A 14,321-nucleotide genomic window follows, 5' to 3' on the forward strand; every position below is an offset into this window, starting at 1 on the left:
TATTGCTAATTGAGTTTGATTTTTCAGTCTGAGTTAATTGATTAACATTAATGGACCCATCTGCTGCACCAATACTAGAAGAACAAAAACAGTAAGAGTAATCGCTGTGAGAATAGTTTGAGACATTGGAAACATGATTGTTTGTGGGAGCAATTAACTTTGAGATTGTACTCTTCACTACAAAAAAACAAGCCTGTCTATGTCTACATTTTCTTTATACCATTTAAAACAAATGTATTAATGAACTGCCTCTATTGCTGCAGCTCACAATTGTCAAATCATTAGTGAACTAATTTTATGAATTTATTTCGAACACAGATGCGTCTTTTTAATTAACTAGGCTTGGTTTGCAACATCTGGCTCACACGAAGAGGGTACAACACAGAATATTTAGCACTTCCAAGATCAATCTTTCCCTCTACTTTCCAAATTCATACTTAAAATTCAATGAACTTTGAATTCACAGAATCACTCTCAGAACTATACGACACTAGATTTACTGAACAGTTATCTTTTTTTTCCCCTCTGAAATTAACCAGTCCCTGGAATTCTACACTGAGCAGATATAAAATGCAGTAAAAGAGATAGTAAACATGCAAAAGTGCCTCTAAAAGCCATAGGGTATTTATAAAGGTAAGAAAATACTTTATTTTTAAAAACTAACAAATTAACTGTTATGTAAAGAATTAGAAATTCAGGTTTGACTAAAACTCTAATACAGTATAATGTGAGATAGAATGGCTTTTATCATACTTTTACTCAAAATATAAACGGAATCAAAATAAGACTTCTTTTTTTATAAATGAAAGGGTAGCTCTCTTAGCATAGCTATAGATATATAAGCAAGCATAGCTTGTAAGAAGAAATTCCAAATTCCACAGTATGGCACATTCATTAGTTTCATATTGTGGCAAAATGGTGATCATGTGCCCCATCACCATGGCCCTGCTTAACCCTTCCAATACCACTGGCTGTCCTATCCTTGCCAGGTAAGTAACTTTCATTTAGGAATGAGGGTAAAAGATGATTCTTATGAAACTCACCTGCCTATGCACGGCTGTGTGTGCTGACAAACCCCAGTGCTCATTATAAAACGTCTGAGTTATTCATTATATAATACTTGGCCTTTCAGAAGAAAAAGCCCCAATTAGTTGCCAAACACTCAAAGAATAATGTGCAATGAAAACTTTTTTCTTTTTGTCTTTAATCAGTGAAACAACTGGCAATATCTTAAACCAGTCAATAGTAGTTTTATAAGAGCCATCAAACTGCTGCTTTTTTTCATATGAGAAAAGATTTGAATACAATTGTCACGGTTTTATGATTTTTGTTATTGGTATTCAACATCATAGCATCATGATAGAGAATGCTTTCATGTTACTGAGCTTGTGACTGGGGACAATAAGGTTGAATCCCTATGGGTAAAGATCAGGGGAAGGGCTGACAAGGTGGACATCCAGGTGGGCGTCTGTTATAGACCGCCGAACCAGAATGAAGAGACAGATGAGGTGTTGGTAAATGGATGGAAGGGAATGTTTTTTGTACTGTTGAGATGGTGGTTTAACAATAATGGGCAGCTTAGCTCAACCACATTGCTATCTCGCTCCTCCCTGTAAACAGCACATATTGTGTAAACACAATTATGCTGAAAAAAAAAAAGGCTCATTGGCTGAGAAGAGGACAGGGAGATCAGTCACCACTTACCATCACTGGAAAAACAGACTCAGTGTAAGGGAGATTAATGCAATTTATTGCCTACTGTTAACAGTCTAGAGGAGCGAGAAGTTAAAGCAAACTAAATCCACTTTCCCCCCATCCACTTTACCTCCTCCCCTGAGCAGTGCAGGGAAAGGAGAACAGAAGCTGCAGTCAGCCTGTAATGCACTGTTTCTACTGTACCTCCATAGTCAATCTGCCCCTGCTACATGTGAGATCGCTCCCACAGGACGCAGTCCTTCCCCAGCTGATGCTGCATGGGCACCCCAAAGGCTGCAGCTCTCCAAGTACTGCTCCAATATGAGTCCATACTACAGGACTCGTCCTTCAGGACCATACTGTTCCAGACTGTTCCAGTAAAGGTCCACATGGGAACTCTACTGGGCTGCAGAGAACTTCTGCTCCACACCTGGAATACCTTCTGCTGTTCTTCTGCACCAACCCTGGTGAATGCAGTGCTGTTTCTCTCCCATTTGCTCACTTCTCTCTCCCAGCTGCTGTTGTGCAGCAACTTTTCCCCCTCTTAAACTTTCTTGTTCATGCCTTAGCTCTGAAAGTAGCAGGTCCTTTTTGGAGCCAGCTGGAGCCTACCATTAGCTAGCTTGGGGCTGTTTCTGGACTCTTCTAACAAGATGCATCTCTTGTAGCCCCATCTACTATCAAAACCTTGTCCTGTACAACCAATACTATATGTTACTTATGGCTCTTGTTGGCAGCAGTCATCAATATAAAATCATTATCTGAAAATAGCAATGCTGTATAGTGCACACATACCATTTGAACATTAAAAACTATATGCAGAATGTCTACATCTGGTTTTTCAGTTCTCCTGCTCCACACATGAAACACTGTGAATTACAACAGGATTTCTACAAATCTGAATACTAGATTATCTAATAGTTGCTAGGAGAAAGCAACTAATAAACTGTGGTGGAGCTAAGGGAGAGTCTAGTATCTTTCAGCTGCAAGAGTTATAAAAGTATGTTTTAATGAAAGCACAGAGCAAATAAGGTGGTAAGTACTATAGCTTTAAAATTGGAACTGTCTACTACTTAGAATTTGTAGACTTTGTATGCTTACTAAATAGATTACTAAATAGTATTAGCAGTAATTGCCTGGGAGGAAGAGTCTATAGCACACCATGCCTTTTAGGAGATACTTCATCCATTGAAACCAATTTATTTATTAAGACAACAGATTCAGAAGAGCAAGCTTTGTAGATCATTCAGGTTCAGATTAAAGATGTTCTAGAGCCAGACCTGCCAAGGCTGATCAGGAGGTATGCAAGTTATTACTTTTCCACACTTTCTCAACTCAATGAAAGCTGTGGAAAACAGGATCAGTAAAGAATAAAGTGAAGCATTCCCCAAAGGGGTTTCTGGCCTTGGCATTGTCAGACAGTCTGTGTGTAATGCCTGCCAGCAAAAGCAAATTTACCTTCCAACTTGTCATTCTGTTTACATCCTATACGAAGAAATTGGAGAAGATAGGTACATGACTCGTCAAGAGTGAAACTTGTAGATGTGACACATGCATAAATTTCATCACTTCTCAGAGAAGCAGAAGCAATTTGTTTTTCTCTTAGTTCATTACACAGTATACAGTGATGGAGTTGTGTTGCACACACTGTGGACAAAATGAATCATGAGGACTTAGGAATGCAGGAATTGTTCCTCTGAAGATCCCTAGCTAGTAACCTATCCAAATAGGACTTCCAAATCCTGAGAGATAATCGGCTTTGAGACAGCTAGAGGAATGATCAGTCTCTGAAAAAGCAATTCCTGTTCTTGTAAGTGAATGGTATATGAAGTCAGAGCTGCAGAACCTGATTTAAACGCACTTGGCACACTTAAAAAATTCCATCAACTATAAACAGAAATGTTGTTCTCAAATGCCGAGTTCCTTAAACAGTGATCAAGTTACTATGGCTTAAAAATCTACTGTGCTTCAACTGAACGATCACTCAGCTGAACACCTCCATCCTTTTTTCTCTTAGCCTACAACACTTCTGGATCCCATTTTTGCTTTCATCAAATTATAAGATCTTAAAATGGCTTAGATTAGATAGACCTTAAAGATCATACAGTTCCAATTCCCCTACCATGGACAGGATTATCACCGATTAGATCAGTCTGCCTAGGGTCTCATCCATCCTGGCCTTGAATACCTTCAGGGATGGGGTCTCCCCTGCTTCTCTGGGCAGCCTGTGCCAGTGTCTTACCACCCTCTGAATAAAAAAATGTCCCTCTTGGAGACAGACAAGCTATTTCCCTCCCTTGTCCTATCACTGTTAGACCATACAAAATGTCAGTCTCCCTCCCAGGAGTTAGTTCATGATCTCCCCTCAAATAGTAGAAGGCTGCAATGAGGTCTCTCCACAGCCTTATCAAAGTTAAACAAACCTAGCTCCACCAACCTTTCTTCGTAAAAGATGCACCTGAAGATCACTTCCAATAGTTTCATATTTGAATTTAACTGGGGGCCCCAGTCCTGGATGCAGTACTCCAGATGGGGCCTTACAATGGCAGAGGGGGACAATTGTCTTCCTCTCCCTGTTGGCCACTCCTCTCTTGATGTAGTCCAGGATACAGTTGGCCTTCTGAGCTGCAAGTGCACACTGCTGACTCATGTCCAGCTTTCCATTCACCTGGACCTCCAAGTCCTTCTCTGCAGGGCTGCAATCCCACATATCTGGGATTGCTCTGACTCAAGTCTGACTCTTGGGCTTGCTCTGCTAGTACAGTGGAAGGATTGTGTTTCTCTGATTCTCATCTAGAGGATCAGGGACACAACTAGAGATCTAGAAATTCATCCTGATGCACTCTAATTTTCAATGATTCTTTGAGAATACTATTCACAGCTGCTTAAGTTGATGATTTGTTAACGTTTTCATAGAACAGTCACAAATACATGCAATCTGTCTACACAGAACACCATGAAGATGGGTGAGAGTAAAGGCCTGGCAAGATACAGAGTTGTTAGACAGAAGAAGGAGACCTTATGTGATTCTGTCTCTATATAAAGAGTCTGAACTGGTCACTACAACAGGAACTAGTTAATCAGGAAGGAATTCTAGCAATTCAATACACATGCAGCACGTACAATATAATTACACTTTATGTCTGTTTTAACATAAGCAAAGAAGTCATAAAATCTCTTTGGTTAGGCATGAAGATGTCATATTTCTCATTTAACATCATCAGAACAGGGGTTAGGTTGTAGCTTATTACATGGAAAATTATTTCTCATTAAGGATGAACCTGACAGCTATAAACAGATGACAAAATGGTAACTCTTACCTAATGCAGGTCCCACCATTGTGACAGGGATGGTAATCACATATTGGAACATTACAGTTCTCAACATTCTTCCCTCCAAGAGCATCATCTATGATGAACAATTCTTTGTTGTTTACTTGAAAGTCCCTAATGCATCCCTTATAGCCATGTATTTGTCCAGCACATTCAGGAACCTCTTTGTGAATAGGAACATTTCCAAGAAAGGTTGATCCAAAGGTGATCTGCAGAAACAAAGGAACATCAAAAAAGAATGCAGTTTTTGATGAATTATGAAGCATTAATAACAAGAAATAAAGGAAATAGCCATAACTTGAAGATGTCCAAAAGCTATGATATTTGGTTGAAGGATTTTTTTAAAAATTATTCTTTATAAAATTTATTTTACATGATATAAATAGACTTTTATGTAAAATAGTGTAGTAACACACTTTTCATGAAAAATGAATTATAATATCCAGTCTGATCCACAATGAACATTGTAAGCTTTTCTTTGTGTTTCCATCACTGTACAACAATGTATCCTAAAGGATAAAGATTTTCTTTATGATCTGGTATGTACAGGACACCAAGATATAGGAGTTATATAATCAAGATTTTACATTTCTTGAATGAATGACAAAAAATGGATCAGACCAGTACACTGAAGACCAGGAAAAATGGGAAAGTTTTAGTAAATTCTGGAGTCACAAATGCCTAGAACATCCCTACAAAGATGCCAAAGGAACACCCACAACTGCTTCATACTGGGGCTGACCCAGTCATATTAGTGTTCTTGGGCTACCTGATCTAGATATCCTTATATACCATTTATAAACATTCTCTTCTGTGACTAGTCTCGTTCTGCAAATTCCACTTAAAAAGCTGATGCTTGACTTTCTGGAGCTCTGACACTGGGTTTCAACATGTCTAAGTTCTTATGCCAAATGTCTGTTAAGAATTGAAAAGACCATAGTATTTTCATAGTTGTATCATTCTGTGATGCATTTACATGCATGATACAACCAATCCAGAAACTGAATGGAAGCAAGTCAAGTATAAATAAGTCAACAGAGTAACAGATATATATCATAGGATGTGTGAAATGAAGAGATCATTTACACGGGGAGATAACTTATAGTTAAGGAGCCCTGCACTGTAATATCCACACACCAACTGTGAGATTTAGAAGCAGAAGGAGGAAAATATCATTATCGATTTATCTAGATTTCACATATCAATATGAGTGCTTTGCTGTTCTCATATGGCTTTCATCGCTGCTTGAGCTATGTTGCTGACAATCTAATGGGAAATTTGGAGATACAATGAACACGAATGTCTCCATTTACAATGCCTTTCATTTAGAAAGAAAATAAGAAAAAAAAATCCACCAACATCTCTCAGAGCACGTATAAAATTAAATCAAATTTTTCATGTGGAAGGAATTCAAAGACATCAGCTCAGCACTTGTCAAATTCATTTCATATCACTTGACTCTCTCCCCTATCAAACATAGCTATAAACCAGCATAGATTCAGACAAAATTTGTAAGTGGCATTTTCAGATAGACATTTTCTCTCAGTTTGTGAACCTGTTATAAGAATTAAGCAAAGCACTGGATTGGAATGGAAATTATCTACGATTAAAAAAAAGTATCTAACACTACTCTTGCAACATAACCTTTTTATTACTGGACTTCTTTTACAAAAGCATTGACCTTGGGGAAGATCCAGTGAACCACAGAATAACTTCACTTGGCTCTGCTCAGTTTCTCGCATCGATAGTTTTTATCATAATATGTTAGATGTTCAAACTCACACTAGTACACTATAATACAAATTTCTTTCTGTAATGGTCCTGTTCTGAGTTAAACTGACAAAACCAAAATATATTTTAAGGAAGCACATGGGAAGAATTTCTGTAAATCTTGATAGTAACCTAACAGCCCTAACAAAATTTACGGTATCATTATGGTAACTTTTCTAATACTTCCAAGGTCTGATAATGGTAAGAGACTGGGAAATGGTTTTCAAGTAAAAGAGGCGAGAATTAGGTTAGATGTAAGGAGAACATATTTTACTCAGGAAGCAGTGAGGCACAGGAACAGGCTATACAGAGAAGCTTGTGGATGCTCCATCCCTGGAGGTGCTCAAGGCCAGGCTGGTTGGGCCCTGGGAAGTCTGAGCTGGTGGGTGGCAGGGAGGTTAGAACTAGATGGCCCTTAATGTCCTTTCTAACCTGAGCCATTCTATGAGTCCATGATAATGCTTAACTTTTCTAACACTAATTTGTAAATGGCCCTTCTTCATTTGGAGCCTGAGTGGTAAAGAGAATCAATTATCAGTCATTAAGGGGAAGAAATACATTAGTCCTCTTAGAGATAAGATTTTTCTTTCATTGCTTGTATACTTCTGAAGAAAACAGGGGCTTTGGGAGATTGGAAACAGACATGTAAAGCATAAGTTTTTTCATGAGGATCCAACATTCATCCTATATACCATGTAAGAGATTATCTTAATTAAGTATATTTTGGTTCCGTGAAATGCCTCTTGGTAGTTATAGTACAATAAGCACGCCCAGAGAGAACATCTTCTGTACTGCTTTTTCCTGAGGGAATTAAGTTGTTCTGGTCCAAGGACTGCTCTATAAATATTAACTGAAGTGTGCTAAGTGGGGATGACCAGAACATCCACTTCAAAAATCCATATGAACTGAAACACAACTATGGACTCACACAAAAAGGAACAGAACTGAGTTGTGGATTTTCTAATGAAGAAGACGAATTTCCTGATTATGGGCAGAAAGATTCTGCTGTATCATCCCGGGGCATGGTATCAAAATTTTTCTGTTAGTGAGGTATTGCTTGCTTCCTTACATGACCATGTACTGATGTGCTATTTTCACAGATCCTCTACAGAGAAGTTTCAAACAGCACTGGATTAACTTTTTGCCAGAGTTAGGGACCCTAGACATAAAGAGGGAGACAAAACAACTTTCCCCTTCTTCAGAACATCAGCTTTGCTATCTAGAAGATATGAACAGAGAAATAATTTAGGTAACAATGATATCTAACTCAATTCTTTCAGACAGAACAGACACCCAGATACTGATTAAGAAGAATCAGAGAAGAAATTCTATTACTGGCAGCTCATGCAATGCATTGCACATAATAATTAGTCCATCTGCAATTAATTTTCCTGTCTTTTAGTGAACAAACTTATAAAGTGAATGCTCAATCATAGAACAAATTCTCAAGTTCAAAACAACATAAAACATACCATGCAGAAGTAATCTGATATTAAAACACAGAGATAAGAAAGGTGGTAAAATGAAGAGGAAAAAAGGAACAAAAAAACCCATGATACTGGAAAGCTGGCCTATAGCAGATTTAGAGTGACCAGTTTCAAAATGGAGACAATCATATTTACAATACTGTACAGAAGGGAAGTCCTAACAACAGTTCTAACACCAGGTCAAATCAGTGACAATTCATAACTGCCCACCACTAGACAGAGTAGGTAAATAACCAGAACTACTGCTGAACTGTGCCTGAATTGTTCCTAACAACACCATGGCTTAATTCAGTGACACTGCAGATATTTTATTTTTTCTCTTGCAGTATCAGCATCCTTTTCATGGACATTAAGCAGCTGAAATAGATGTTTCAGAATCAGGTAAACTGAAGAAATCATTGGAAATACTGTGGATGTTTTGTGTGAAATGACATATTACAAAAATATATATATATATATAATGATATCTGTGTTCAAAGCAAATAACTATTTTTGATGCTTTGCAGACTCACCTGAGATGCTTGATATGAGAGATGGAGTCTGTGTTGTACAGGAGGATTTCTGTCTGCAGCCATTTCAATCATGCAGTAACCTTCAGGACTGCTAACAGGCAACATATAGCTAGAAGGAAACAGAACATCTCATTAATGTTTATGCTACTGACAGAGGAGTATTCAAACCTCACACAGCAAAGGCAAGGTGAAAAAGATGCTTCTATCTCATGACAGGTTTTGGATAATAATAATTCCAGTTTCATGATCACATGAATTACTCTGGAGAAAAAAAAAGATGTAAGTTTATTCTTTTAAGGTCTTTCTTTTATTTGCTTTCCTACTGTTCCTGACTCTAGTGTTTGAAATATACACAGAGACAAAGAAGAAAGAGATCTTTACATGTGTAAGTGAATACTGATAAATTTTAAGTGCTAACTGTAGCTGACATGTGCTCTCCCTAGTACAGAGGACTGTGGACAAATATCGTTGATGCTGAATGATGCTGAACTCCCTAGGTGGAAATTTCCTTTTCCTGCCCTACAGGGGAAACAGACATAGAGTAAGAAATGAAAGGCTTCATACCTCGGAGTAGCAAGATTACACAGTGATATCGTTATCACAACTTGAGAAGCATGCTGTTAATGTAAACTCTGGTACTGATCTTCACAAATAAAGAATATAATGTTAAGGGAATTTTTGAAGTAACCACTAGTGAACATTCAGTCAGACACCGAGGACTCTTTAGGTTCTTTCTATGATGAGATATGATGAAATGCTGTAACAAAAATTCAATCCAGAAAGATGATTTTCAAATATGTCTTTTTCAAATGGATATTTTTAATATTTTGAAAGGAAATTTGTGTGAATATTATTGCAGCAATGGAAACAGGAGAACATTAATTGATGCGTTCTTTAAAACCAAGCTTTGATAATCCTGCAGAAGTGCTTCCCACTTATGCACTCTGAATTTTTGAAAAGAAAATGTGATGGGCCTCCTTTTGGGAAGCATGATAGGATTTACTGAGTACATGCACAACAGGACATCAAACTCTGCTCAGTCATACCTATACAATTAGGTTTCCAGAGTTATGTCCTTAGCAAGAAAAATGTTACGTTTTCATGACAAATTTTATAGAAGATCCTGAATACACACACACAAACACACACACACACACACACAAACAAACATACATATATATTTAGTTGGACTGCCAAATTTTCCATGACTTTAGCTGGTCAAGGACAAAGGCAGGAATCTCATAAACTCTTTTATGTTGGTGCAAATGAGTCATCATGTGAGGCTGCAAACATACGAAGGAGTTAAGGTATTTTAAAGCCCATTCTATCTTGAACACTGTAAGTATATATTACTACTCCTAGAATGGCATACCTCAGCACTGCCAAAGATAAATTTACTCAAACAAATAAGTAAATTTACAAGTGGATGAATCACATCAAAACCTACAATGCTCTTGACTGCTGACGTTTTCACAAATCACCACTCATTTGCCTGCTGATTTATCCCATGTTTTGCCTTCAGTTTTGCTTTTCTACTTCTGTCTACGGTTTTACTATTCTATCATCCTATCTGCAAATTCAGCACCTACAGTCTCAGTTTTCATCTCTGAAGTTACAGGGAACATTGTATTAACATAAGTGGATACAGTATTAGGCCCCTAATGCATGTGGGTACATTACTAACACTTAACAGCAGTGACATCTGAGAGCAGTTAAAACCAGTTCATCTTCTAACACAAACCACATAAGCAGTATGTCTGTATCAGCAGGTGATGCATCTACATTAAAAAATTCTGCCTTTCCAATGGCTATATTGCTTCTGGTTCAAGAGTTACTTCAGACAATGCTAAATAACTGACTCACCAATGCACTATGCTACGTAGGGTTGTTATGTACCACATTATTTTACCTTTCTAAGTATGCAGCACATTTTCTACTCTTGAATTAGGAAGATCAATTCTTTTAAAAGTGGTTAGAAGACTGTGATATTTGAGTGGCATCATCATATATTCAAATGTGACCCAGACTCCTAGACTATTCAAACGAGTTTGAAAAATATTCAAATTTTCCTTTAATTTTAGATTTAAAAATTATGAAGTGTATTTTAATATTTTGTAAGTGCATTTTGAGTTAAGTTCCTTCTTATGTAATACAAAGTTATCATGGCATTTTCATGTTGAACATATGGACCCAGAAGCAATGTCTGATGTTCTGAACAACAGCTAATTTTCACAATTCCTTTACAAACTGTGAGCTGAGTAAATAAAAAATTCTCCTCAGAAAGTAATGGGCATATTGACAAGTTCTTAAGTAATCTTTTTTTAAATACTCAGGATAGGGACAATTTTGGAGAATGTACTTCTCCTCTGATTTTCAGCCAATTCTTGATATATTAAAAATATCTTGAATTTCATTTATTGTTCTCACTAATATTTCTGCTGCTGGGGATTCTCCAGGTAAATCAGAGTGTATAAAGATAATTCCTCTGGTAAAAGTAATTTAGCTCATTTACCACTCTTGTGGGAAAATAAGCAACTATAAACTTTCCTTGATACTTACCAGTCAAAGCAGATTTTCTAGTACAAACTTAATATACTCGTGGCAGTGTATTCCCTTCGCCTCTGCCTCACGCCTGCTTTTCAAGAAGTTTTCTAAAGTCTACATCTAAATCAGTTCAAACCCTACAGATCACATTTTGTAACAGTCCAGCCTATAGAGAATAAAGGTTTAAGTGTTGTAGCAATGTTCATAAACTGGAATGTTTGTCTGATGGAAAGGAAAAGAGCACTATGGTGTATGTCACTCTGATCCTCTTCAAGCAATTAGCCTACTAAGATGAACTAAGCATGTAAATTGTCACTGTGAATGTTGGGTATTCACATATTCCCACTGATTTGAGTACATAATTTCTCTTGTTTTGATTCTTTGCTAAGGAAAAAAAGATGTAAAAAAATTAAGAATTGGTATAGTTAAAATAATCTATAGGTTATTCACTGCTAAAATTTTCTATATGTAGATAATCATAGGTATCTTAAATTCACATAAATGTTAAGAGTCACATGCTAAAACAGTCATCCTTACTTAGGCATACTTGCGTCTTTAAAGAAACATGTCAGAAAATAGTAAATTACAAATACAAAAACAATATGTACAAGAAGCAGCACAGTGATTTTGAACATCAAGTCTCCACAAATGTCATAAAGTTTTTTCCTTTTTTTAATTTTTTAATTATTTATTAAGATGTGGCAATGAAAGCTCGAGGAAAAGAAGCGATAAGTTTGATGCCAGCCATCAGATGAGTGACTGAGCTTTGAAAACAAACCACAGGCTACAAGCAGCAATCCAGTGTCCTGTATTCTGGAGCACACGTTAGGAATGCTGCCACTACTTCCTTCAGCATTTGCTTCTTTCTTTGTAAGAACTTCCAGGCAAATAATACAAGAAATTTCTATCTGGTTTATGTCACATAAATGGAAAACTGTCATTTGAAATGTGAGAAAAATGAGTATTTTTCACGCTTACATTACCACAAAATTAGAACTGTTTGAATTTGCTAGATTACCCAAATATGCTTAGAATAGCTTTTGAAAAGAGACAGAGCATGGAAAATTTAAGCCCAAAAGACAGCCTTCTGAGAAAGTTATGAAAATAGTGAAAAATGGCAATTAAAACAGAAATGCTGTCTCTATCTTTACTGCAGCATTTAAAATCATAGAATGCCAAAATACGGACATATGTAAGACATAATTACTCTAGTTAAAAAAATGATGGAGAAAAGAACGCACTTGAAATGTTCTGCAGCAGAAATGACCTGAAATAAAATACCACTTGAGCTAGCTGTACAACTTGATAAAATTTCTCTTATAATCCAAGATTAAATCTGTCCTAATTTTGCAACTGGATAAATGCAGCTGTATTATTACACACTTCTCCTATAAAAATAAAATCCATTATTCACATTAGAAAACAAAAACAAAACAAAAAAAAACAACAACACGTGAAATGATGATTTATTCTCTTGACATTTTTTCCTTATTTTTCTAATTAACCTCCTATTATGAAATGCTGACTTCACATTAAGAACACCTGAGATGAAAAAGGCTAATCACTGACATCTTTACACTGTGAAGAATTTGTAGTTCAGTTGTGCTTTTTCACTTGTTTAGATGCTGAAGGCATTTCAGTCCATCTGCCTCACATCTCAGTGGGCATACTTCAGTTGCATTCAAAAGCCAGCTTATTTTTACCTCGAGAAATAGAATAGAATAGAATGCAATATGATTCCTATTGCAGGATTATTTTGTCAGGCACCAAAATCGGTCTGATTCACGCACATCACACATTGTAATGATATAAAAAGGTTTGATATACAGTTTTCTTTTGCTATGTGTGGGGAGTAGGTAGGGGAAACAGGTTTGCAAGGAGGATATATGGGAGTGATATATGGAGTATTTCTCACGGCAATCTAAGTCCGGAGATTTGTGGAATCCAGCCTTTTCTTGTTAATGCTAATGATCCTGTTAATGCTAAGGTATCTTTTTTCAACAGACTTGAAATAAAAAGAAGTTCAGTCTTCTTTTCTGCACTTGACTTAAAATAACATGATTTTTCATAGCTGCTGTAGATTGTATGTAATCTCTCATTAAGAGCAAGAATTAACAAAGGATTGACTACAAGGGGCCATTTCTTCACAAAAATTTCTCAACTTCAACAGATGCAAAGCAGAAGTTAAATACAGTGATTAATGCCATTCCTAGCTACATCTTGATTAATAATGTGAATGAACACCGAGTTTCTAATAAAGTGCAATGTTTATGTAATGTGTTTTTACTTATAACTGAATTGTGCATAGTTAAGTATGGAATTTAGTTTAGAAATTATATTGAAATAAATTTTCTTGAACTAGCAAAGACTGAGGCACTTCTAAATCCAACATCACCTGCTATAATCTTGCTCAAGCAAAGGTTTTAGCTCGAATCACCAGCTACCTTCTACGTGAGGATTATACTCTCTTTTTCCGTCAAGCTGGTCACCAGGTGGCACTAAAGGAGCACAGCAGAAAGTAAAATCACAAAATTCATACTGATGTCTGGTCTCATCATTGGACAGACTGGCTTAAGCCTTAATTGATAGCATGATTGCTTCAGCTTCCAGTTTATATCAAGGGAAACACAGTAAAGTATCTTAAACTGATTACATATTTGACAATATTGATGAGAATAGGTCCAGAGAGTGGAACTTCTGGAATATTGTTAACTTCATTCATGGATTACAATTGTCTAATGTAATCATCTAAAAATGGCGCATCCACAGTTGTGTACATAACAAGAACATTTAGCTTATAGCAATTATGTTCTCTGTATAATGCTACAGGTGCAGCCACATTTCCAACAGTCTAAGGAGAGATGTAGCAAAATTAAAAGGTCAGAACAGCAGGTATAGAAAAATGAGGCTTTATAAAGAGAATTGACCTTTGACTTTATGCAAGCTAAACCATCATAGGAAGAGCTTTTACAAATGAATAT

The 14,321-nt window shown here is 36.6% G+C and overlaps 1 protein-coding gene across 1 annotated transcript in view; it reads right to left on the minus strand.

Annotated features, from left to right (window-relative positions):
- EYS (eyes shut homolog) overlaps nt 1–14,321 on the minus strand; it is a 718,119-nt gene that overhangs the window by 88,613 nt on the left and 615,185 nt on the right. Inside the window, exons 39-40 of the mRNA XM_065730862.1 lie at nt 8,797–8,905; nt 5,016–5,236 (exon numbers count right to left, since the gene is read on the minus strand). Coding sequence (XP_065586934.1) covers nt 5,016–5,236; nt 8,797–8,905 — 330 coding nt within the window. The remainder of the gene's footprint in view (nt 1–5,015; nt 5,237–8,796; nt 8,906–14,321) is intronic.

Source organism: Cyrtonyx montezumae, unplaced genomic scaffold (genome assembly GCF_038088225.1).
Source record: "Cyrtonyx montezumae isolate F1298 unplaced genomic scaffold, pur_monq_1.0 scaffold_13, whole genome shotgun sequence".
Lineage (NCBI taxonomy): Eukaryota > Metazoa > Chordata > Aves > Galliformes > Odontophoridae > Cyrtonyx > Cyrtonyx montezumae.